General features: G+C 43.0%; 1 protein-coding gene across 4 annotated transcripts in view; it reads left to right on the top strand.

The window, feature by feature from the left end:
* The first annotated feature begins 13,698 nt into the window (after window positions 1-13,698).
* The window catches only part of RNPC3 (RNA binding region (RNP1, RRM) containing 3), a 66,004-nt gene continuing 52,548 nt past the window's right edge, over window positions 13,699-27,154 (top strand). For all 4 annotated transcript variants that reach the window (XM_083156916.1, XM_083156915.1, XM_083156917.1 and 1 more), the window contains exons 1-4: window positions 13,699-13,947; window positions 14,457-14,504; window positions 19,134-19,249; window positions 20,612-20,692. In XM_083156916.1, coding sequence (XP_083013042.1) covers window positions 13,714-13,947; window positions 14,457-14,504; window positions 19,134-19,249; window positions 20,612-20,692 — 479 coding nt within the window. In that variant the 5' untranslated portion in view covers window positions 13,699-13,713. The remainder of the gene's footprint in view (window positions 13,948-14,456; window positions 14,505-19,133; window positions 19,250-20,611; window positions 20,693-27,154) is intronic.

Below are 27,154 nucleotides of genomic sequence, written 5' to 3'. Positions count from 1 at the left end.
TATTTTTCCCTTTTTGAATATTGGTACGACTTTCGCTAATCTCTAGTCCCTTCAGTGAATTCTATGTTTGGTTCTATTGATCTCACCCCATATCTAGCTTCCACAGAATGCTCCTCCCTAGTACTATAAATGGGTCTGGTATGAAACACCAGCGGTCGGAATCCCGGCGGTCAAAATCCCGATGCCGAAATCCCGACAATGCCGACTGGGGGGGGGGCGTGGGACCGCTGACTCACTACACTCGGCATACTATTTTATTCTCCCTCTATGGGTGTCATGGACACCCATATAGGGACAAAGTGCCAGCATTGCAGCAGTCAGGATTCCGGCGTCAGTATTTCTACCGCCGGGATTCCCATCGCCTGCATATTGACCGCATCCTATATAAATACAGAGACAAAAAATGTATTTAACGGTTTATAGTTTATATTAAACAGCTTATATTTATCCTCAGTAATGCTAATTTTGTTTCCGTTGGTTAAGGGCCTATATTGTTTTATAATTTTTATTGCTATTTATGTATTTAGAGAATTTATTGGGATTTGTTTTGCTTTCTTTGGCTATGTGTCTTCATTTTCCCTTTTGGCTACTTTTATAATTCTTTTACAAACTTATTTAAATCCTTTTAATTAGTGAACTCCACCTTGTCCCATTTTCCTTGTTTATCTTGAATTCACACTTCTTATTGTTTACCGCCTCTCTCGCTTTTTTTATTTAACCATAAAGGTGTTTTCCTTGTGATTTAACCCTTATTCCGCTTTGGGATAAATGTGTTTGTGTGTCCAGTAACTTTTGAAAGTTTCCCACATTTCCTCAACATTTTCCCCCTCAAATAAGATATACCAATCTATATTTTAATATATTCCATAAACAGTTAAAAATGTACTTTCCTAAATTAATATTTTAGAAGGTCCTTGTTTTTTTACCAAAGTGGATTGCCAGTGAGACCATGTAGTGATCACTGCTTCCCAGTTGTTCATTTACCTTGGTGTCTGAAACGAAGGGCCTGATTCTGAGCTGCACGGTAACCCCACCGTATTCCCTTGCAACCATGTGAGGGGATGTGTTATGAAAACAGTATGTATCCGCAGTAGGAGAAAACATTCGATGGTCAGTGACCATCGAATGTTTTCTCCTGCCCTCACAAATATGTCAGTGGAGACTGACTTATATTTGTAGGCAGCGGGAAGAAGACAGGGTGGGTGGCTGTTATCATATGAATTCAGCCACCCGCACCCAACACACTTCATCCCACCCGCATTTGCATGGGAACAGTCAGCATTTTCATGGGGACGCTCATGAAATACGGGGCTTTCCCTTGCCCCATTTGTTCTAGAAGTAAAGCTTCCTCTCTTTTTAAAAAAAAAATTTTATTGAAAGTTTTCAAAAGTTACAAATATATCAATCACACTATTACAATTTAAACCATACGTCTTCAAAATGACTGGGCTAGGCCCTAGCACAAAATACATTAGTATATATGTCCTAAGTTAGTATAAAGTAAATTGGACATTATGATACCCATGGAGTTGTCAATGCTAGATTTAAATGCACAGTGGTTTCCAGCCATTAGTTCACAGCATCTTCTTATTGAACAAATATGGACCAGTAACAACTATTTCTATAGTTATACATAAATCACATATACACATAGACGGATAGGGTGGGAACGGTGGGTAAGGGGAGAGGTGAGGAGAGGGAGGTTGAAGGGGTTGGAGTAAGGCTTTCAGGTGACTGGCAAGGATCAACGTGAAGGCATTCAGATATACAATACAGGTCCTACCATTAAATTAGGCAAAAACCCATACCGTACTGGTATTCTAATTTTCTAGAGTTCTAGGGTCTAGGGGTTATCTAAGCTGGAAATGATGTGAGCTTTCGTATTATCGTGTAATGTGTTTATGAATGGTGACCATTTCAAATAAAATTTCCGCAACCCAGACATTTGATCCAATCGTGCGTATTTTCTTTCAAAGAAAAGAAATTGCAAGAGTTTCTTTGTCCAATAAATCAGAATACATTTCCATGCTATGGTAATTGTTGTTATTAATATGGGGATATCACTTTTATTAATAGAGTCCAGACGCCAATGTGCCAAAGAGAGTCCCATGCATGCTGACGGCTCCATCTTCCACCTAACTGAAAGCATTTTGTTAATAAATCCGACAATTTTACACAAAAATCTTCTCAACTTGAAACAGTACCACATGCAGTGAGCAAAGTCCGCTTAAGTGATGCCACATTTGTAGCAGTGGCCCTTTTCTTCGGGTACCATATATTTGTGTACGGTGTAATATAGGCTCTGTGTATGGTGCGAATATACACCTCTTGAAGATATGCAGATTTGAGTGATTTCATAGAATATGTGATATGTCTGCGTTCCACTTCTCAGCCAGCCCACCCCACCGTTCATTTTTGACAAATAATTTGTCTATTAAAAGATTATATATAAATTTTTATTGATATGCTTTAGTGGAAATATATATCAAGAGTGAGTCTATAGTATCTATCTGTGAGCGGATTACAGAGAAAGAAATTTTGGGAATAGTGGCACAGACAGGGGTTAAAGTGAGGGGGAACTGGGTGGAACTGAGTTCCACCACCTCTAATGGTAGGGGGAACTGAGTTCCACCTCCACCATAGCCCTGAACAGTAATTCCAACAGAAAAACCTGTCCCATCGGCTTCTTCTTCTGTCACGGCGTACATAATGTAAAGTTAAGATGAACAACTGTGGGCATTATGTGTATAAGGGGAATTACTGTGTGACTTAATATGAATCAAGGGCACTACATGCGGTGTAATGTGCATACGATTGTGCTACCATGTATGGTGGGACCATTATCCCTTTATGGGTGGTAAGGCACAATTCCCTAGCACTGTTCTCGGCTCTGCCTAATGGGGGTAGGGGGCGGTGTTAGGGGAGCGGAGTTCCACCACCTCTCCAGGACCACTTTAAGCCCTGGGCACAGATGCGGGCCGAGAAGTGTCGCGCTTGATAATACATAAAAAGATGTGACATTGTTAAATCAAATGTAATACCCTGGTACTGCAAGAGTTAATACCACTTAGTTTTATCATGCATAGCTAGGTCTATTTCTTGTGCACTGATTGGGAGAAGTTTAGGGATCAGGCAGTGATCACATGCAAGCCTCCTGCAGAGGGGGAAGACAGGAAGTGTAGTTAGAAAGTAGCAGATTCAGTACAAGTTTGGAGTGAATGGGAGAAGGTGCATGGATGATTGCTGGGGCCATGGGATGGCTAACTGTCATTTCCATGGTCCCCAGCTTTGGAAACAGCAGTCATGAGTTGCACCCCTTCTATGTAGAGAGCAGCAGCACATGTGGGTGCTTTTCTGCAGACAGAGCCGGCCCTAGCCTAAATGACGCCCTAGGCAAGATTTTGGCTGGTGCCCCCTAGCACCGCCACTAGTTCTGCCTCTGACTCTGCTACCCTTTCCCAGCACCATCAACCCTCATCATAGCAGTCATAATTTTGGTACTCCTACCTGCAATATTTTAGATAGAAACAGTGCACACAGTTGATGCGCAGCCCAAACAGGGCTGTGTTCTTGCTGGGAAGGGGCATGGCCACCCAATACTACCCCCAATTCAAATTATGCCACAAAGCAGTGCAACTTTATTCATATTATATCATGCAATGGTGTCCCTTATTCACGTTACATCACACAGTAGTACCACTTTACCTTTAATCATCACATTATTCAAATTATACCCTTAGAAAAAAATCCTGAGAAAATATTGTATTTTAAGCACCACCATGGCCACACTGTAACACAGCACAATGCAGTGTGTGCTGGGTAGAGGAAAAGAGCTGCAGCTGCTGCTGTCACTTAAGACACTGGGCCCTTCCATCAGACTTTGGCCAGGGTAATTTGTACCCCCTACCCCTTTCTCTCGGCACCCCTGATAATACCACACAGTAATGCCCCTTACACATGACACACATTATTAATGTCCTTATAAACCTAATGCCCCTTACACATTATGCCAACCTTTATTAATGCCCTTCATACACATAATGACACACATAATGCCCCTTACACACACTGTATGTTGCACATTATTATTGCCCTTATACACATAATGCCTGTTACACATATGTCGAACATTATTAATACATTTATACATGACACACATAATGCCCCTTACACATATGCCGAACACTTTTGCACAACCAAGCCACCCGCAGACAGCACTCGCACAGCCGCTAACACTGTGACCTCTGTCTCTGCTTGGATACAGATGTTTCCGCATACATCTTGCCTCAATAGGCCATGCAGCTCCTGGCCAGTTCTGCTAACGTTGGGTGCCTTTTTGCTGAAAATTTGTCTTATTTGCATTGTTATGACCAGCACACACAAGGAGCTTCCAATGATTAAAATGATATGCGGCATGCCTATATTCTGTGTGCGCCTGTGTCTGTACCTGCATACGGAATGCTATGTTACAGTGATTTTCATGAATACACTATTTCATATGCAGATACAGCCTCACTCACACACAGAATATAGGCATGCTGCATATCATTTTAATCAGCAGAAGCTGCTGGTGACCCTAAGCATTCCAAATGCCCTAGGCAATTGCCTAGTTTGCCTATGCCTAAGGCCGGCTCTGTCTGCAGAGCAACATGAGGAGAATGCAGACCCTCACAGCACATGTGGGGAATGCTGCCAGTCCCAGCAAGGCACCAGAGAGAGAGAGAGATCGCAGTGTGAGAGCAGCAGTACACAGAGTCCAGTGAGAGGGTGATGCCCACCTGTAGAGGTGCCCTAGAAGAGTGCCAGGTGTGAGTCTCAGGAGAGGACGTATCTGGGTGAGTGGTCGAAGCCACGCGGCATGCTGAGTAGCCCCCCATTGACAAGAGTCCTTGTTACGTATGATAGAGACAGTAACCTGTGATGTGTAGCACTACTGGTCCCAGGATGCCCTGGTATGAACTGCTGTTCGCCATATTTATGCAGCTGCAATTAAGTGATGTGCTGGAGGAGGTGCCTTGATGTAACTGATGTAACCGATATGATTAATGTGCTGGAGGAGGTGGAATGATAAGTGACCTGATGTAACCATTATGCTTTGTGCTGGAGGAGAGTGTTCAGAAGTTTTCCCTGCTTCATCCCTGCTATATGTTAAATAAACTGTTTATTGCTGTTTTATGAGATGGCCTGGCGCCCAATTCTTTCTGCGCTGCACTGACACCTGTAGTCCACTCCCACAATGCAACCGTAATTAAACTCCTGATTATTCAGGGGACCCCCTGGTACCTGTGCCTTACCCATGACCAGCCGGAGGAAAGTAAGTGTGATGAATCATAGCCAGTGACTGCAGGTATGCCATACCTAGTGCCTGTGGGGGGTTTTACACAAATAACTGAGCTAATTCTGAAAAGGATAGTACCTGGCTTCCTCTCTTTATTTTTTTAATGTCAGATGGCTTGTAAAATACCCCTTATAAGTAATTTGTTTGATTTTTTTTTTTTTTTTTTTTTTTGCCATTTCCTATTATGTCTGCCCACACTGGCTCAGTATTATCCTCTATTTGGCCGGAGGCTAGTTCCTGTAAACATGGTTTAAGGTTTGATCTTACATACTATTTACCCTATATTTTCCGAAGGGGGTGTATCCTTCCATGTTGAAAACCCAGTCATGTTTCTCCTTACACAATGTCTCTGTTATCTCAATTATATTGTAGTGGTCCCTTGAGGCCAAGGTTTAAAACTCACCTATCTTGTCTGCTATGCTTCTTGTGTTGGCCAGTAAGCATTTTAGTCTATTTCCCCCTTTTTGCCTCATGAAGGTATTTTGTATCCTGTGTGCATTGGTGACTTCTTGCTATTTCTAATTTTACTCCCCTTCCCCCATCTCCACCATCCAATCACTTACTATTCAGTAAGAGGAGTCCAGCCAGTACTCTAAAAACCCAAAACCTTGCCTACACCATTCCCTTAGTTATACATTTACTGCCTATGGCCCCCATTTATCATTGTTCACATTTACAATGCGATCTGGGCGAAATTATATTACCGCCCAGGATAGCATTGTAAAATGCGATCATTTCGGCCGAATGTATGACCTGGCAGGGACAGGGCTCCGAAAAGAGCCCGTCCGTGCAATGCCTGTAGCCGGAAGCCGGGGGGGGGGGGGGGGGTCTGCGCATGCGCAGTTATGCACTGACCCCCAGGGCCGCTCGGGCAGTGCGATATGTAGCCATAGGCTACAATGGGCTATCGCCATATCTACATATCCCAGCAAGCATTGCAATAGTTTTAGCATGGCCAAATAGTAAAACTGTAGCCTTGCATGCTGGGATGTGTAGTTTACCAACAGCTGGAGGGCCAAAGGTTCCCCATCTCTGGTCTACGGCCTTGATCCCTGAAATAATTTTTAAGGACACCCCACCTGCCTCTAACTCATCATCTGTGCCAACATGCACCATGACCACTTGGTCTTTCCCAGTGCCTCCCTCTGTTGACCCAATCTGCGATATGCTGTACCCGAGCACCCGGAACACAACAGAGGTGATTGCGGACCTGGTAGCAGATTGCTGTTAAGACAGCCACCCTGACTACTATATGGTTTATTAGAAGGTAACCCAGTGACCCTTAAATAGGTACATTTTTAGTTAGCTGTATTAAGGGCATGATTCAGCCTTGATCGGCCAGCTACAAATTTGCAGGCTGGAAGGTTATCGATAGACATCCAGCCCGTTGTACACATGCATGAAGTCATCCTGCGATGAAAGACTACTTTTTTCAATCGTTGGCCATTTGCAATGGGATTGACTTGATTCCAGTGTTTAACCCCTTCATGACAGAGCCAGTTTGTGCCTTCATGACAGAGCCCTTTTTTTCAAATCTGACATGTCTCACTTAAGTGGGGATAACTTTTTTTTGCTTTTACTTATCCCAGTGATTTTGAGATTGTTTTCTCGTGACACATTGTACTTCAAGTTAGTGGTAAATTTGGGTCGATACAGTCTGTGTTTTTTTGTGAAAAATACCAAAATATCGTGAAAAAATGGAAAATTTAGCAATTTGCAAAATGTTAAATTTTCTGCTTGTGAGACAAATAATCATACCACTCAAAATAGTTAATAACTAACATAGACCATATGTCTACTTTATGTTTCCATCATTATTTCAACTTCCTTTTAATTTTTTTGGACACTAGGAGGCTTACAATATGAATAGCAAATTCTCAAATTTTCAAGAAAATTTCAAACACTGATTTTTTTAGGGATCAGTTCAGTTCTGATGTGACTTTGAGGGACTTTTATGTGAGACACCCCCATAAATGATGCCATTTCAAAAACTGCACCCCTCACAGTATTCAAAACAGCATTTTGGAAGTTTGTTAACCCTTTAGGTGTTTCACAGGAATTAAAACAAAGTGTAGGTGAAATTTCAAAATTTCTTTTTTTTTGCAGAGTTTCAATTTTAATACATTTTTCTAACGAATACATTAGATTTTACTAGAGAAATGTGACTAAAAATTGATTCCCCCAATTCTTTTGTTTTCAAAAATATCCTATATGTGGCCCTAGTGTGCACGTTGACCAAACCACAGGCTTCATAATAGAAGGAGCACCTACTTGATTTTGGAGCCTCCTTTTTATGAGATTTTTTTTTAGGCACCATGTAGGTTTCTAGGCACCATAAGTGCTAAAAGTTAGGAACCTCCCCCACAAGTCACCCCATTTTGCAATCTACACCCCTCAGGGAATTCATCTAGGGGTATAGTGTACATTTCAAACCCCCAGGGGTTTCACCAATTTTGGTACAACTGGGATGTGAAAATGGAAAATTACATTTTTTTACACAAACATGCAGTTCTGGCTCAAAATTTTTCATTTTCACAAGGTATGAAGGAGAAAAAGCACCCCAAAATCTGTGCCCCAATTTCTCCCGAGTACGGCAATGCCTCAAATGTGACCAAAAAATACCAGTTGGGTGCATGGCAGGACTCAGAAGGGAAGGAGTGTTTTTTGGATTTTGCAGCACAGATTTTGGTGGAATGAATGGTGGGTGCTATGTTGCACCAATACAGTGGAACCCCCCCACAAGTCACCCCATTTAGCAAAGTACACCCCTCAGGGAATTCATCTAGGGGTATAGTGTACATTTCAAACCCCCAGGGGTTTCACCAATTTTGGTACAACTGGGCTGTGAAAATGAAAAATTACATTTTTTTACACAAACATGCACTTCTGGCTCAAGATTTTTCATTTTCACAAGGAATGAAGGAGACAAAGCACCCCAAAGTCTGTGCCCCAATTTCTCCCGAGTATGGCAATGCCTCACATGTGACCAAAAAATACCAGTTGGGCGCATGGCAGGACTCAGAAGGGAAGGAGTGATTTTTGGATTTTGCAGCTCAGATTCTGGTGGAATTTTGGTGGGTGCTATGTCGCATTAGCAAGACCCCCCAAGCACCAATACAGTGGAACCCCCCCACAAGTCACCCCATTTTGCAAAGTACACCCCTCAGGGAATTCATCTAGGGGTATAGTGTACATTTCAAACCCCCAGGGGTTTCACCAATTTTGGTACAACTGGGCTGTGAAAATGAAAAATTACATTTTTTTACACAAAAATGCAGTTCTGGCTCAAAATTTTTCATTTTCACAAGGAATGAAGGAGACAAAGCACCCCAAAGTCTGTGCCCCAATTTCTCCCGAGTATGGCAATGCCTCACATGTGACCAAAAAATACCAGTTGGGCGCATGGCAGGACTCAGAAGGGAAGGAGTGATTTTTGGATTTTGCAGCTCAGATTCTGGTGGAATTTTGGTGGGTGCTATGTCGCATTAGCAAGACCCCCCAAGCACCAATACAGTGGAACCCCCCCACAAGTCACCCCATTTTGCAAAGTACACCCCTCAGGGAATTCATCTAGGGGTATAGTGTACATTTCAAACCCCCAGGGGTTTCACCAATTTTGATACAAGTGGGCAGTGAAAATGAAAAATTACATTTTTTTACACAAAAATGCAGTTCTGGCTCAAAATTTTTCATTTTCACAAGGAATGAAGGAGACAAAGCACCCCAAAGTCTGTGCCCCAATTTCTCCCGAGTACGGCAATGCCTCACATGTGACCAAAAAATACCAGTTGGGCGCATGGCAGGACTCAGAAGGGAAGGAGTGATTTTTGGATTTTGGAGCACAGATTTTGGTGGAATGAATGGTGGGTGCTATGTTGCATTACCAATACAGTGGAACCCCCCCACAAGTCACCCCATTTTGCAAAGTACACCCCTCAGGGAATTCATCTAGGGGTATAGTGTACATTTCAAACCCCCAGGGGTTTCACCAATTGTGGTACAACTGGGCTGTGAAAATGAAAAATTACATTTTTTTTACACAAAAATGCAGTTCTGGCTCAAAATTTTTCATTTTCACAAGGAATGAAGGAGACAAAGCACCCCAAAGTCTGTGCCCCAATTTCTCCCGAGTACGGCAATGCCTCACATGTGACCAAAAAATACCAGTTGGGTGCATGGCAGGACTCAGAAGGGAAGGAGTGATTTTTGGATTTTGCAGCTCAGATTCTGGTGGAATGAATGGTGGGTGCTATATGGCATTAGCAAGACCCCCGAAGCACGGTGAAATGATGAACCTAATAATCCATAGATGTGTGGTATATTTTGAAACACTCCTTCATACATAGGCCGGGTTTGTCGGGGCAAGTTTCACAGTGGAAAATAGTTTCCTTTCTTATTCCCTTTTTATAGCAAACTTTGCACCTTTTTTGTGTCCTGCCCTTTCTTGCAGTGGAGGGGATTTCGTTGGGAAAATGCTGCCCTGGTACAATACGGGGGCCAGTACTAGAAGTACTGGGACGCTCTGCCTGCTGGTTCCCAAATACTAGGCCCTTTATGACTTCCTCTTGAAAGTGCATAAATGTCCCCCTCTGGCCGGTAGAACGGAATAGCACGTAAGCGTTATACAGTGCCATCTGGATGATATACACGGCCAGCTTCTTGTACCAGATATTTGTTTTCCGCAGGGCACTGTACGGCTTCAGTACCTGATCTGAAAGATCCACTCCGCCCATGTACTTATTGTAATCTAGGATACAATTTGGTTTTGAGGTGTGGGTACTGGTACCTCGTACAGGGATGGAGGTGGTACTGTCTCCATGAATTGTTGTCAGTATAAGGACATCCCTCTTGTCCTTATATTTGACCAACAACATATTTTCGGTGCATATTCCCCTGCTTTCACCCCTTCTTAGTACTTGGGCAATGTGCGTTTTGGGGAGGCCTCTTTGGTTCTTGCGCACAGTACCGCAAGCTGCTGTACCTCTTGAACCAAGGGCCTTAAACAGGGGGATGCTGGTGTAAAAGTTATCCACATAGAGGTGATAACCCTTATCCAGGAAGGGGTGCATTAAATCCCAGACAATTTTTCCACTAACACCTACGAGGGAGGGGGGGCATTCTGGTGGTTCAATTCTTGAATCCTTCCCTTCATATACCCTAAACTTGTGGGTGTACCCTGTGGTGCTTTCACACAGCTTATACATTTTTATGCCATACCTTGCCCTCTTACTGGGAAGGTACTGGCGGAATTTAACCCTTCCTTTAAAATGTATAAGGGACTCGTCGATACTAATACATTTATCAGGGATGTATAGCTCTGCAAATTTGGCACTGAAATGATCAATGACCGGCCTGACTTTGAATAGCCTGTCAAAGGTGGGATCATCTCTGGGTGGGCACTGTGCATTATCGGTGTAATGTATAAATTTATGGATTGCCTCAAAACGAGTCCGGGTCATGGCCATACGGTAAAGTGGGGTGCTGTACAGAACATCTGTACTCCAATATTGCCTAATTTGTGGCTTTTTTACTATGCCCATATGTAACACCAGACCCCAAAACGTCATCATCTCTACTGCATCTACAGGGGTCCACCTAGCAAATGATGACGTGGGGTTTTGAGCAATAAACTGCTGGGCATATAAATTAGTTTGGTCCACCATTAAATTTATAAAATCATCAGAGAAAAATAATTTGAAAAAGTCAATTTCTCTGAGACCTGTTGAATCAAATTGGATTCCTGGGATGGCCAAAAACTCAGGAACCTGGGGCTCAAAATTGTCTGGTGGTGGGGTCCATACGAGATCAATTATTGGGGGGGGGGTCTCAGCTGCTCTACGGGGGCGTCTTTGAGGGGGTCCCTCATCATCAGAGGAGGAAGAGGAGCTTAAGACAAATCCTTCAAATTCCCCGCTTGCCTCACTGGCTGTGTCAGAGTCAGAGGCAAGCATGGCATATGCCTCCTCCACCGAATACATTCTCCTGGATGACTGGGACGACATTTGGGATGACATTTGGGATGCCATTTATATTTTTGTGTTACTGGTAGTGAAATGTTTCAACACGTGTATAGTGTAGGGGGGGGTACAAACTTTATTTCAACCCGGGGGGTATGTAGTGTGTAGTGTGTATGTAGTGCAGAAAAAAAAAAATACAAAAAAAAAAAAATTGAAGGGTTAAAAAAAAAAAAAAATGGAAGGGGTTAAAAAAAAAAATGGAAGGGGTTAAAAAAAAAAAAAATGGAAGGGGTTAAAAAAAAAAAAAATGGAAGGGGTTAAAAAAAAAAAAGGTCCTGCGCCAAAAATTGAGCACAGATGTTGGTCAGTAACGTCCGTCACTGAACAGCGCTCAAAGGCAACAGGAATTTGATCCAAAAAAAAAAAAAATAGATCAACCCTGTGCCGAAAAAGCTGATCAGTGATGTACGTCACTGATCAGCGCACAGTGGCCACAGGACACACACAAAATCACAGTGTGTGTAAAAAAAAAAATGTAAAAAAGACCCCACAGCACTCACAAAATATAAAAAAAGGTGATCAGTGATGCGACACTGATTACCAGTGAGGGGCAGCAGGTGCACAACCTTTGGTGGTACTGACAGGTATATATAAAAAAAAAAACCTCTGTACCCCCAAAAGGTTGCTGATCACCTCAGATATAGTGATCAGCACAAAAGGCGGGGGCAGCAGACACAAAATTTAGCACTCTCTATCACTCTCTGTCACTATATCTCTCTATCTCTCACTATCTATCACTCTATGACACTGCAGCACTGACAGGTATATCTATATATAAAAAAAAACCTGCGCCCCCAAAAAGTTGCTGATCAGTTAATTTATACTGATCAGCACAAAAGGGGGGGCAGCAGTCAGTTATATAAAAAATATATAGCACAATCTGTCACTATCTCTCTATCTCTCTCTCTCTATCTCTCTCTATCTCTCTCTATCTATCTATAGCTCTATCACACTGCAGCAGCACAAAATATAGCACTAGGCCTCTCTATCTCTCTCTATCTCTCTCTATCTCTTTCAGTTATATAAAAAATATATAGCACAATCTGTCACTATCTCTCTCTCTATCTCTCTATCTCTCTCTATCTCTCTCTATCTCTCTATCTATAGCTCTATCACACTGCAGCAGCACAAAATATAGCACTAGGCCTCTCTATCTCTCTCTATCTCTCTCTATCTCTCTCTCTCTAACTCTCTCTCTATCTAATAAATCGCAGCAGCACAAGATGTCACAGGATGTCACAAGATGTCACAAGCATAAGCAATATCAATGATCAGGTAAGTATTTTGGATGGGTTCTGGTCAGTATAGGCGGCAGCTGGGCACGGTGACCGCACTGCACGCTATTCCAGACCGGAATGGCGTCTGCAGTGCAGTCACCGTTAGTTTAAACCCCCCTCCATGGCTGTGATTGGTCCGTCGGTCCGACGGACCAATCACGGCCTTTGGGGGCGGGAGGGGTGAGGTGGGGTGACACCAGTGTCACCCTTACACCCCGCGGTGATTGGTGCTGTACTTTACAGCACCAATCACCTCCGATCCCGTGTCACCGGCGAACGTTATTCGCCGGTGACACAGAAAACGCTGTGAATGGCTGTTCACAATGAACAGCCAATCACAGCGATCGCCGACGGGGGGGCGGCATCGCCGCCCCCCCTGGGCATGCACGGACATGTCTGCTGTCAGGGACAGCAGACATCGTCCCTCTGTCACTGCGTCTCTAGACGCAGTGACAGTTTTAAGCCATGACGTATATATACGTCAACGGTCGGGAAGTACTTCCCGGCCATGACGTATATATACGTCAAATGTCGTGAAGGGGTTAAGGGTGGTTGTCTGGGTGTGCCCAGACGTTTGAAGGGAAGGTGCGTGATGCCAGCTCTGGCTACGATCAGCCTGATTCTATCGCAGCCGCCGAGTAAGTGCATGACTACGCACAAACTGCACACAGTGAAAAAAATTCATTGGATGTTGAGCTACTTTTGCAAATTAATTTGCAGGTATGCGTATGGTTGCAAAGATTTTGGCCTCATTTCAGGCATTTCTCGTTGAACCTTTTTATTTGCCATAGCTACAATATATAGCTATAGTTGTTATTGCTATCTTTATAGCTTTCCTCCAGTTGTCACTCCTTCTGTAGTGTATACACTGGTCGAGTCTCATTTGCACTTTTATACAGACATTACATTCTCATACTAAATAAACAGCATCACTTGTAAGCCAGTGCGTTTTTTTTTTTTTTTTATTATTCTTTGCTGCATCCCATAAAGCAATCGCAAGGTGGCGATGTCGGGTCACTTGTAACGTTAAGACGGCAATGGTTGGCGCTTGGCAGTAGCTCAACAGTAAAGTAAACACAAGATGGCCGCTACACACCACATCTCGCAGATTATCAGGCGGAAATCACGTGGCCTGCACGGAAGTTTTGTGCTTGTTGTGGAGTGGAGAGATGAAGAAATGGAGACTATGGAGAGGAAAACACTGCTGATCCGGCATCTTCCGACAGATTTGAGCTCGGAGGACCAGAGAATTCTGCTGGAGAAGAGCGGAGCTGAGAGCGTTCGCATATGTTCCGGCAGAACCCGCGGGAACTTGGTGAGAGCGAGGTGGAACGTGCAGAGGCTGATTAATGGGATACAGTAGTGGGCGACATATACAGAGTCTGAGGTCAGAGCTGGTTGGGTAGACACGGGCAGAGTTGGGGGGTTAATAACTACTACAGAGGCTGAGGGCAGTGGTCGGTAAAATTACATGGGCTGAGGGGCGTGGTGAGAGACTTATGTGATGGATATGGTGGATACATTTATAAGGGTGCATTTAGTCCCATACCAACTAGAGGATATAAGAACAAAATCTGGAAAAGACACCTGAGTTCTGACCACACACCTGAGAAAACCTGGCGCTGTTCAAAACATGTAAGGCATATCACTGGAAGATGTGTATTTGTCACCCGCCTGCTGCAGGTATAAGAGCTTGCTAGGCTCTGAGTTTGGTAAATAAGGAAAATAAGAGTGTTGGTAGTAGTAAAAAAAATGTGTGTTATATGTATGTATGTGTAATAAAAAATAAAATATAATTTATAAACTATAATGTTTTTGTTTCAGAAACATGTGGCTTATGCAACATACCCAAATAAATTTGCAGCTGCAAAGGTATGTGAACTTATGTACTGCACAGCAACATACATGCCATTGGCTGTAAATAGTTTAAGCTTCATATTTTACATACTGTAGCTGCTGTACAAACATTTTAAGATTTCAAGTGTATACTATCTGTGCTGTGTTGTATCTAGCAATATATGATTTTATTTAATCTGGGGATATTGAATCAAAAAGTGTTCTAATGTTTTTTTCTAGCACCCTTCATCTTCCAAAACCTGTGTAGTTCCTTTTCTCTGCCTGGTGTGTTGCTCTCTGCTGTTGTACTTCTAGCACAGTGCGGTTGTACTTCTAGCACAGTGCGGTTTGTATTTCAGCACTGATTAGCAGTTCTGAACTGTGCTAGATGCACCCCAGGCAAGGTAGAGGAACTGCAAAGGTTTTGGAAGATGCAGGGTGTGCTAGAATTCTGAAGAGTACAAACCATTTTCTCAATGTACTCATGACTTTTAAAATGTGTTTTGTTTTATGCTGTAACTTTTAGCATTTACATTTTCTTCTGCATACACAGGGACTCTGGGTATTGACTTTAGAGTCTGGGCACCAAATAGTTAAAGAATTTCTCCTAGCAGACCCATGCTCCATGTCCGGGACACCCTGCACACATTGCTCCAAATAATTGAAGCCCGTAGCGGTATGCATGGGGATATAAGAGTGGCTCCCTGCTTACCCGGTATCAAACCTTCTTTTTCTAGGAAAAGTAATTTAAAAAGTGGTTGCAAATCAACTGGAAACCCACCTGATAACTCATATGTATGATCCATTCCAATCAGGATTCATGAGAAGACACTGAAACAGCCCTGGAATATATGCTAAACGATCTTCTGATGGCAAGAGACAGAGGGGACTGTTCAATCTTAATCCTTCTGGATCTCTCTGCAGCATTTGATACTGTGGACCATGGGCTTCTAATTGAGTGCCTGAAAAATTTCTGTGGACTGGATGGCACACTAAGCTGGTTCAAATCATTTCACGCTGGCAGGTCAGTGTGTGTCATCTGGAGTATACTCCTCTTCATACGTGCCACTGCCATGCGGTGTCCAATAAGGTTCTTGATTATCCCCCATGCTTTTTGCAGTGTACATACTGCCACTGGGATAAATAATTAGGTGCCATGGCCTGGTCTACCACTGCTATGCAGATAATACAATTGCCCTTTGCTCCGTGCACTGAAAACCGAATAACAACCCAAAATAGTGGTCTAGCTAAACTACAGGAATAAATGAGTGTAAGTTGGCTGCGACTGAATCCTGATAAAACAGAGGTCCTTATGATTGCACCTCAACATCAAAGGACTGGACTGACACTTGGGGGTACAGAAGTACAAAACTCTGATCATGTGTGGAATCTTGGCCTGGTACTGGATGGTGGCTTGACGCTTAAACATCAGATATCAGCCACAATCAAATTCTCATTCTTTCATTTGAGAAACATAGCCAGAATCAAACATTTAATCCTTTCTGAAGATCTGCCAAAAGTCATACATGCATTTGTATCATTTCGTTTGAATTACAGCAATGCACTCTACCTTGGTCTCCCAGCAAAAGATTACAGCTGGTATAAAGCACAGCTGCCAGGCTGTTAACCCAACCTGCCCCGTTCTAGCCACATAAATCCCATTCTCTACTCCCTTCACTGGCTGCCCATAAAATGGCGAATCATTTTCAAGTTTCAACTTACTGAGTTTCAAAGCCCTACATGACCCAGGCCCAAGTTACCGGAAGCAGCTTCTGATTCCATACTTTCCCACCCGATAACTGCGATCTGTAGATTAAGGACTCTTGGCAGTACCTAGGATGTCCCTTAATTCATCTGGGGGTCGAGCTTTTAGCCTTGCAGCTCTGACTTTATGGAACTTGCTTCCCCACACAGTATGAGAGGCCCCCACTCTAGAATACTTGAAAAACAGACTCAATACTTTCCTGTTTACTCAAGCATTTTCTTAAGTATTTTTTTGAAAAGCTTTTGTGTACTGCATTACATTCATTCTGTTAAGCGCCAAAAATCCTATTGGAGAAGGAGCGCTATATAAATAAAATGATCACTGCTGATGTGGAGACCACCAGCGGTACTGGCTGTTGCAGATCTGGGGAGCCCCATTCTCTCCACTAGACCACCATAGCCGTTTTGTAGCAGGGTACTGCTGACTTCATCGGTTGGACAGTGCCCTGGTATCCACAACAGGGGGGACTGACTTTCCCTATTTGTAATTCAGTTAACACTTCCTCTCACTCCTCCCAAAAGAATGCAGGGCAGCCATTTTGAACACATGGCTGTCTTAAGTCATGCTGCAGATGGAAGCATGGGCTCATGTCCCATATACATTGCTCTCAGCAGACCGGTTACAGTTCACTTTCGGAACAACCTAGCAGAGCTGTGCCTTGATTTATAGATCTATAAACGGTGTGATAGCTCTCTATCTATATCTATCAGGCCTTAGCAGAGCTTTCTAATTCTGGGGATATCCTTTTTGACCAGCAGTTGGACAGATATTTTCACTTTGGCGGCGTCTAAGACTGCTTTCTTTCCTTTTTGTGCTTGGGGAGTGGCCATAGGAGAGTTATCGTTCTGTTTCCAAGGTGTGTCCTTGAAGGGACCTATGCACCTTATTTGGTGTTTTAGCTTTTGCTGTTTGGATGGTCTTTTGGATCTTCATCCAAGTAGTGATAGCCCACCTTCTTTGCAGGGGGTCAGAATCCTTCCCTTTCCAGGTGACCTTTAGCTTCTGGCTTAATTTGCCGGAGCTTCTGCAGTCACATGGTTGGAGAATCAATTGTCACAAGTGAAGTTGCACTTGGGTGCTTGACTGAATTCCAGAGTTCAGTGTGTTTTGGAAGATGAAATTTGGCCTTGCAGTTCAGGAATTTGCTTGTTCCTGGCTTTTTCCTGGGTTTCAATCCATCTTCATATGCATCCCTTTAGGATGAACTGTAGCCAGCCTTCTTGTATACATCACTGTCTGACCTCATAAATGCTCTGCAGAATGAATGTGTACAAATTCTCACAGGAACGCTCTAAAATCTTGTGGAAAGCCTTCCAAGAAGAATGGAAGCTCATAGCCGCACAAAGAGTACCAACTCCATACTAAAGAATATGTATTTGAATACAATGTTATTACTGTCCCTGTTTTTGTAATGGACAGGTGCCCGGATACTTTTGTCAATTTGGTGCCCAGACTCTCTAATCTCTCCAAGTTATATCCAGTGTCCTTGTGCCTCCTATGGACTCGAAGAAAACTATTTTAACAAGGTAATAACATAAATAGAAAAATCACAAAGCTTGACTTTTGCAGAGTCCAAGGTGTGCCAAATTGTGCCATACATGGCGCAGCAAAACCAAGATGTATGTGGACACATCTGTATTTGTCGAATTCATTTGGCACTAAAAGGGTTACAAATGCACACCCTTAAAAAAAAAAAATCCCTGGATGTGTTAAACCTGGTTCTAAACTCCAGTATGCCTCCGACTGGTAATGTTTTGTGGATTTCTTTATTCTGCACAGGTAAATATTCATTTTTTTTGCTCTGTCAATAATTATCCAGCCTGTTTCCACAGACCGAAATCCTATAAACATGACCGGTTGAAGGCGCAGTTCATGGAGGTTGGAGTTTAGAACCACTGTTGTAAACCAAGCTCTGGGCCTGATAGAGATTTGAACAAACATATAGTATTTTATTGTGTTTTTGGCTTATCTCCAGGAGGTGCATGCAGGAGACCTTTCAGTAGAAAAGATGCCTCCTGCATGTAGCTACGATTCTAGCATTGTGACTGTCATTGAAGAATGGTAGCAAACATAACGACCATTAAGCCTACTCATCATTGGGCAGAGGAAGTGAAGACTACAAGGCTAAATAGTCTGTGAAGTGAGACCCTGACTCTACTTTCCCAGAAAACGGAGATGGTGTGCCTCCATTTTAGGGAACTTAAGAAATCCCCTTCCCACCTGCTTATTGTTGCTGCTTTTCTGTCAGGCAGCTTAAGGGGAAGAAAAAAAGTATTCACTAGGAATAATCAGGCGCTTGACAATGAGCTGTCTCTGCAGTTTAAGCAGCTGCTTTGATGTGAGGGTAGTCACTCCTCACTTTAAAGAAACAAGAGAAGGGACTCGCACCAGGCGAGTTTAAGCAGCGCTTGTAGCAATGAATAAGACACAATGGTATAAAAAGATACAAATTTTACTAAAAAAGTATACACAATATTACATAATATATGACAATAAAAGAACACAGTAAGGATTAAGGTAGGTAATAAAAGTAAACTGGAATTAACGATTCTTAAAAAAGGTGAATGTCCCCGCCTCAATGAACAATACTGAAAAGGTAAGTATTTTTCCTTGTTTTTAGAAAAATGGGTAAGTGCACATTACCAATAGAGGGTTTCTGGATCCTTTCAAATAAAGATGTAAAGCTGGAAGTCCTCACGATGTATGCGGTGATTTGATGTATTGCCGCTGGAGGTATAAAGCTTAAGGGGAAGTGCAGGAGAGAGGGCCATTCTGTACGGCCACAGACCTATGTTCAGGTCAGAGTCAGGCTCTCTATTAGAGTGGGTGGGAAAGAAAAAACTAAGCGTTGAGGCTGTTAACAAATCACTGGATATTTGCTTGTGTGTATCCATTCACAGGCTCTATCGGTGCTTCACCAACTCACAGTATTGGGTCACACTCTTGTGGTTGAATATGCGAAGGAAGACCACATTCACTTACCAGACCAACCTTCATTCTCCACTAAAAAGAAAAGGTTTGTAGAATTTGTGTTTCCTGTAAATTAAATATAAAGCTGATACAATTTCTAGATAAGAGTAGGAGAGCCCTGGCTATATAGTGTTCCCGCTGGGCTGTTTTAGCAGGGCGCTGCGCCTGGAGTGATTTTTAAAGGGCAAAATGTGTCTTGCCCCTCTAGCAGCACCTTGCTTGAACAGCCTGTTGCCAATGCACACAGAGAAGCCCAGAGCCCATGTGGAAGCCCGGCGCTTCCCTGGCAATTATTTAGGTGGGGCCTGACCCGCCCCCTTTATTGACATTGGCGGGTCAGGGCCGCGCACTTCGGTGACATTGCGGGCCGCACCCTTGACGTCGGCGGGCCAGTACGCCCACTTTTGTGACGTTGTGTCCTGTGCCCGCCCCCTTTGATGTTGGCTGGCCTGGTCTGCCCCTTTCTGCCTCCCGCCCTGCCCAGTTTTTAGAAGGAACACTACTATATAGCAATTTGATTACTATGTATCTTATGTGCACTAAGACTGCCCTCTTTAGTCAGGAATATCTTATTGGACCTACACTTGTAGCGATTTAGGGGTATTTTCTAAGTTCTCACTAGATCGCTTAGAAAATGCCCCTGCATTGCTCAGTGTGTAGGGGCAGCGATTTAATCTCACCCGAGAACACTGGCCCTGATAGATCGCTTAGTACACAGCGCAGATGCTGTGTGCTGAGCAATCTTTTGACTACAAAAAATTTATTTGATGTTAATTTGAAAATACAGATTTTGATAATGTGTCCTACTGCCTTATTTCTTCATCACCAATTTGCATCTTGAAATGGTGGCAATGAAAGCTCAAATAGGGTTTCATAAAATTGATTAGTGTTGGTGATACATATTCTAGTATATCCACTTTCTCTTAAAGAAATTGAATAGTGACTAGATTCCCCCCCTTCACAGCAAGGACCTTGGCAGGGCGCTGGGCAACACAATCATCTGTTGGGAATAGTAACCTATTGCCTGACGCATGTAGGCTTTTACTGTTGGAAGTGAAATAACAGGTAAAAACTAGATTTGGGGCAAACTTACAGTGCTATATGGGTAATTAAATTCTTCCACCATTATATGTCACATCCAGGTCTTTATGGTAGATAGGCTTAGTCCTCTCAGAAGTCTTCTACTTAGCTCATCAAACTGTTGTTTAAACAGTCTGGGGCTAATTCACATTTTGCTTAAAGGGCAATTCTGGGCATGATAATAATTTAATTTCCCTACCTATCTCTTGTCACTTTAAATGGGATATTGAGTGCACATATTGAATCTCCCCCTATGTGGTAGATTAGATGTGTTATAAAGTGTGCTATTATATCTGACCTAATTGAAGCTTCTTAACATTTTAAACAGTGGAGAAAAAGCAGATACAAGTAAAGACTCAAAACTCCCAGATCAGGTCTCCATTGAGAGAGGAATTGCACCTAATCACGGGTTTGTAATTTTTTATTTATTTATATGGTATAGATTAAATATGGTTCTAGAGCTGTAATTTATGCTTTGTTTGCTTTGTCTAATTTGTGACCACATCTTCTCTTGCTGTCGATAATTTGATTTAGTTTCTAGCAAAATGCTACTACTGTATGTACAAAGAAGCTCGAAGTGCACCAACATGAAACTGTTCCTCTACATTGCCTATCTTGTTACTGTAAGCCCCTCCTTGTCATTTGCCGCAGTGGACACTATAAGAGTTGTGGTTCCATTGGGGGGGGGACGGGACTATTGAAATACTTCACTTTATAACACCAACAAAGCACATTTTACAAAGGATAATGCATTAATTCTAATCTCTTTATTACTACCGTCTTTGTCAGGGCTTTCATTAAGGAGGAGGGGGGGGGGGGTATTGTCTGGACTAGTTACATTGGCATATGGGGTCCAGCATCCAATCAGGAACAGCCACCGGTCGACGACTTGGCTCACTGACAGCCGCAAGTTTGTACATTGGGATCATACTGAATATTTGCAGGTAATCCAAGAAACTGGTGTTTTCAGGAAATTTGTTGCAACTATCTATTGCTAAATACAGATATTGCTAGACTCATTGTTGCAGGGATACAGCTACACGTGCTTTTTTAGGGGCCAAACTCAATTGCAGCACACAATTGCCACACACTGTTATTATATGTGCTCAATGTGTTTCTGTGGGAGCCAATTATGCTCACGTGCATGGTGATTGAATCCTAGTAGTTGCTACAAGAGTCCCACAAGGCAATTGCTATGGCAATGATGAGCATGGCAGCATGAACACCCCCCCCCCGCGCTGCTGTTGGCTCCATCGTGTGCGGCATCTGAAGTATGTATGCACTTGACAATGCTGATCCCCCCTCGTCGCCAAATCTGCATCAGCGGGTTCGTCCTAATGTGTTTGGGGCTTAAGATAAAAGTGTAGACCACCAGCTATACTATAAATGCCTCACCACAGTGCTCAATGTGCCATTAATTTTCGTACCCACACTTTGTTAAAATGTCTTTTTTATTCTTTAACCCCTTCACGACATTTGACGTATATATACGTCATGGCCGGGAAGTACTTCCCGACACATGACGTATATATACGTCATGACTTTAAACTGTCACTGCGTCTAGAGACGCAGTGACAGAGGGACGATGTCTGCTGTCCCTGCATGCCCAGGGGGGGCTGCGATGCCGCCCCCCCGTCGGCGATCGCTGTGATTGGCTGTTCAGTGTGAACAGCCATTCACAGCGTTTTCCTGTGTTACCAGCGAATCAGACGCTCGGTAACACAGGTGTCAATCACCGCCGGGCGTCAGGGGGCATGAGGGGGTCATCGGTGACGATGACACCTCACCCCACCCTCACCCCACCTGCCCCCAAGGCTGTGATTGGTCCGTGGGACCCACGGACCAATCACAGCCAAGGCGCGACATTTAAACTAACGGTGACTGCGCTGCAGACGCCATTCCGGTCTGGAATAGCGTGCAGAACGGTCACCGTGCCTGTCTGCCGTGATACCGACCTGATCCTTGCCTAATACTTACCTGATCCTTGCAAATACCTTACCTGATCACTTGATCACTGCTTGTAGCGTGCTGGACGCTTCCTGGATCTGACTTCCTGAGACTTCCTGCTGCTGCTGCAGTGTGATAGAGAGATAGAGAGAGAGATAGAGAGAGATAGAGAGATAGTGACAGAGAGAGCTATATTTTGTGTCTGCTACCCCCCCTTTTTGGGGGTGCAGGGGTTTTATTTTATATATATAACTGTCAGTGCTGCTATAGAGAGATAGAGAGAGATAAAGAGAGATAGAGAGAGATAGAGAGAGAGAGAGAGAGAGAGATAGAGAGAGAGAGATAGAGAGAGAGAGATAGAGAGAGAGAGATAGAGAGAGAGAGATAGAGAGAGAGAGATAGAGAGAGAGAGAGAGAGAGAGAGAGAGAGAGAGAGAGAGAGAGAGAGAGAGAGAGAGAGAGAGTGATAGATAGAGTGATAGATAGAGAGTGTATATTTTGTGTCTGCTACCCCCCCTTTTTGGGGGTGCAGGGGTTTAAATAACTGTCAGTGCTGCTGCTGCAGTGTCATACAGTGATAGATAGTGAGAGTTAGAGAGATAGAGAGATTTGTGTCTGCTACCCCCCCTTTTTGGGGGTGGAGGGGTTTTATTTTATATATATAACTGTCAGTGCTGCTGCAGTGTCATAGAGTGAGAGATAGTGAGAGATAGTGAGAGATAGTGAGAGATAGTGAGAGATAGTGAGAGATAGTGAGAGATAGTGAGAGATAGTGAGAGATAGTGAGAGATAGTGAGAGATAGTGAGAGATAGTGAGAGATAGTGAGAGATAGTGAGAGATAGTGAGAGATAGTGACAGAGAGTGTATATTTTGTGTCTGCTACCCCCGCCTTTTGTGCTGATCACTATATCTGAGGTGATCAGCAACTTTTTGGGGGCGCAGAGGTTTTTTTTTTTTATATATACCTGTCAGTTGCTGCCAGTTGCACTGTCAGTTGCACCAAAGGTTGTGCACCTGCTGCCCCTCACTGGTAATCAGTGTCGCATCACTGATCACCTTTTTTTTTTTTGTGGGTGCTGTGTGGTCTTTTTTTAATTTTTTTTTTTACACACACTGTGATTTTGTGGGTGTCCTGTGGCCACTGTGCGCTGATCAGTGACGTACATCACTGATCAGCTTTTTCGGCACAGGGTTGATCTATTTTTTTTTTTTTTTTTTGATCAAATTCCTGTTGCCTTTAAACGCTGTTCAGTGATGGACGTTACTGACCAACATCTGTGCTCAATTTTTGGCGCAGGACCTTTTTTTTTGTTTTTTTAACCCCTTCAATTTTTTTTTTTTTAACCCCTTCAATTTTTTTTTTTTTGTATAAAGTATACACACTACACACCCCCCGGGTTGAAATAAAGTTTGTACCCCCCCCTACACTATACACGTGTTGAAACATTTCACTACCAGTAACACAAAAATAAAAATGGCATCCCAAATGTCATCCCAAATGTCATCCCAGTCATCCAGAAGAATGTATTCAGTGGAGGAGGCATATGCCATGCTTGCCTCTGACTCTGACACAGCCAGTGATGCAAGCGGGGAATTTGAAGGATTCGTCTTAAGCTCCTCTTCCTCCTCCGGTGATGAGGGACCCCCTCAAAGACGCCCCCGTAGATCAGCTGAGACCCCCCCCCCCAATAATTGATCTAGTATGGACCCCACCACCAGACAATTTTGAGCCCCAGGTTCCTGAGTTTTTGGCCATGCAAGGAATCCAATTTGATTCCACAGGTCTCAGAGAAATTGACTTTTTCAAATTATTTTTCTCTGATGATTTTATAAATTTAATGGTGGACCAAACTAATTTATATGCCCAGCAGTTTATTGCTCAAAACCCCACGTCATCATTTGCAAGGTGGACCCCTGTAGATGCAGTAGAGATGATGACGTTTTGGGGTCTGGTGTTTCATATGGGCATAGTAAAAAAGCCACAAATTAGGCAATATTGGAGTACAGATGTTCTGTACAGCACCCCATTTTACCGTATGGCCATGACTCGGACTCGTTTTGAGGCAATCCATAAATTTATACATTACACCGATAATGCACAGTGCCCACCCAGAGATGATCCCACCTTTGACAGGCTATTCAAAGTCAGGCCGGTCATTGATCATTTCAGTGCCAAATTTGCAGAGCTATACATCCCTGATAAATGTATTAGTATCGACGAGTCCCTTATACATTTTAAAGGAAGGGTTAAATTCCGCCAGTACCTTCCCAGTAAGAGGGCAAGGTATGGCATAAAAATGTATAAGCTGTGTGAAAGCACCACAGGGTACACCCACAAGTTTAGGGTATATGAAGGGAAGGATTCAAGAATTGAACCGCCAGAATGCCCCCCCTCCCTCGTAGGTGTTAGTGGAAAAATTGTCTGGGATTTAGTGCACCCCTTCCTGGATAAAGGTTATCACCTCTATGTGGATAACTTTTACACCAGCATCCCCCTGTTTAAGGCCCTTGGTTCAAGAGGTACAGCAGCTTGCGGTACTGTGCGCAAGAACCAAAGAGGCCTCCCCAAAACGCACATTGCCCAAGTACTAAGAAGGGGTGAAAGCAGGGGAATATGCACCGAAAATATGTTGTTGGTCAAATATAAGGACAAGAGGGATGTCCTTATACTGACAACAATTCATGGAGACAGTACCACCTCCATCCCTGTACGAGGTACCAGTACCCACACCTCAAAACCAAATTGTATCCTAGATTACAATAAGTACATGGGCGGAGTGGATCTTTCAGATCAGGTACTGAAGCCGTAGAGTGCCCTGCGGAAAACAAATATCTGGTACAAGAAGCTGGCCGTGTATATCATCCAGATGGCACTGTATAACGCTTACGTGCTATTCCGTTCTACCGGCCAGAGGGGGACATTTATGCACTTTCAAGAGGAAGTCATAAAGGGCCTAGTATTTGGGAACCAGCAGGCAGAGGGCCCCAGTACTTCTAGTACTGGCCCCCGTATTGTACCAGGGCAGCATTTTCCCAACGAAATCCCCTCCACTGCAAGAAAGGGCAGGACAGAAAAAAGGTGCAAAGTTTGCTATAAAAAGGGAATAAGAAAGGAAACTATTTTCCACTGTGAAACTTGCCCCGACAAACCCGGCCTATGTATAAAGGAGTGTTTCAAAATATACCACACATCTATGGATTATTAGGTTCATCATTTCACCGTGCTTCGGGGGTCTTGCTAATGCCACATAGCACCCACCATTCATTCCACCAGAATCTGAGCTGCAAAATCCAAAAATCACTCCTTCCCTTCTGAGTCCTGCCATGCACCCAACTGGTATTTTTTGGTCACATGTGAGGCATTGCCGTACTCGGGAGAAATTGGGGCACAGACTTTGGGGTGCTTTGTCTCCTTCATTCCTTGTGAAAATGAAAAATTTTGAGCCAGAACTGCATTTTTGTGTAAAAAAAATGTAATTTTTCATTTTCACAGCCCAGTTGTACCACAATTGGTGAAACCCCTGGGGGTTTGAAATGTACACTATACCCCCAGATGAATTCCCTGAGGGGTGTACTTTGCTAAATGGGGTGACTTGTGGGGGGGTTCCACTGTATTGGTGCTTTGGGAGTCTTGCTAATGCAACATAGCACCCACCATTCATTCCACCAGAATCTGAGCTGCAAAATCCAAAAATCACTCCTTCCCTTCTGAGTCCTGCCATGCGCCCAACTGGTATTTTTTGGTCACATGTGAGGCATTGCCGTACTCGGGAGAAATTGGGGCACAGACTTTGGGGTGCTTTGTCTCCTTCATTCCTTGTGAAAATGAAAAATTTTGAGCCAGAACTGCATTTTTGTGTAAAAAAATGTAATTTTTCATTTTCACTGCCCAGTTGTATCAAAATTGGTGAAACCCCTGGGGGTTTGAAATGTACACTATACCCCTAGATGAATTCCCTGAGGGGTGTAGATTGCAAAATGGGGTGACTTGTGGGGGAGGTTCCTAACTTTTAGCACTTATGGTGCCTAGAAACCTACATGGTGCCTAAAAAAAAATCTCATAAAAAGGAGGCTCCAAAATCAAGTAGGTGCTCCTTCTATTATGAAGCCTGTGGTTTGGTCAACGTGCACACTAGGGCCACATATAGGATATTTTTGAAAACAAAAGAATTGGGGGAATCAATTTTTAGTCACATTTCTCTAGTAAAATCTACTGTATTCGTTAGAAAAATGTATTAAAATTGAAACTCTGCAAAAAAAAAGAAATTTTGAAATTTCACCTACACTTTGTTTTAATTCCTGTGAAACACCTAAAGGGTTAACAAACTTCCAAAATGCTGTTTTGAATACTGTGAGGGGTGCAGTTTTTGAAATGGCATCATTTATGGGGGTGTCTCACATAAAAGTCCCTCAAAGTCACATCAGAACTGAACTGATCCCTAAAAAAATCAGTGTTTGAAATTTTCTTGAAAATTTGAGAATTTGCTATTCATATTGTAAGCCTCCTAGTGTCCAAAAAAATTAAAAGGAAGTTGAAATAATGATGGAAACATAAAGTAGACATATGGTCTATGTTAGTTATTAACTATTTTGAGTGGTATGATTATTTGTCTCACAAGCAGAAAATTTAACATTTTGCAAATTGCTAAATTTTCCATTTTTTCACGATATTTTGGTATTTTTCACAAAAAAACACAGACTGTATCGACCCAAATTTACCACTAACTTGAAGTACAATGTGTCACGAGAAAACAATCTCAAAATCACTGGGATAAGTAAAAGCAAAAAAAAGTTATCCCCACTTAAGTGAGACATGTCAGATTTGAAAAAAAGGGCTCTGTCATGAAGGCACAAACTGGCTCTGTCATGAAGGGGTTAAGTGATTCTTTTGGTATAATATACATATGGAGAGAGAGACACAAT

The sequence above is a fragment of the Crinia signifera genome, chromosome 8, assembly GCF_055691185.1.
Source record: "Crinia signifera chromosome 8, ASM5569118v1, whole genome shotgun sequence".
Classification (NCBI taxonomy): Eukaryota; Metazoa; Chordata; class Amphibia; order Anura; family Myobatrachidae; genus Crinia; species Crinia signifera.
The sequence above is the reverse complement of the archived record's forward strand: the minus strand, read 5'-3'. Positions and strand labels throughout refer to the sequence as shown.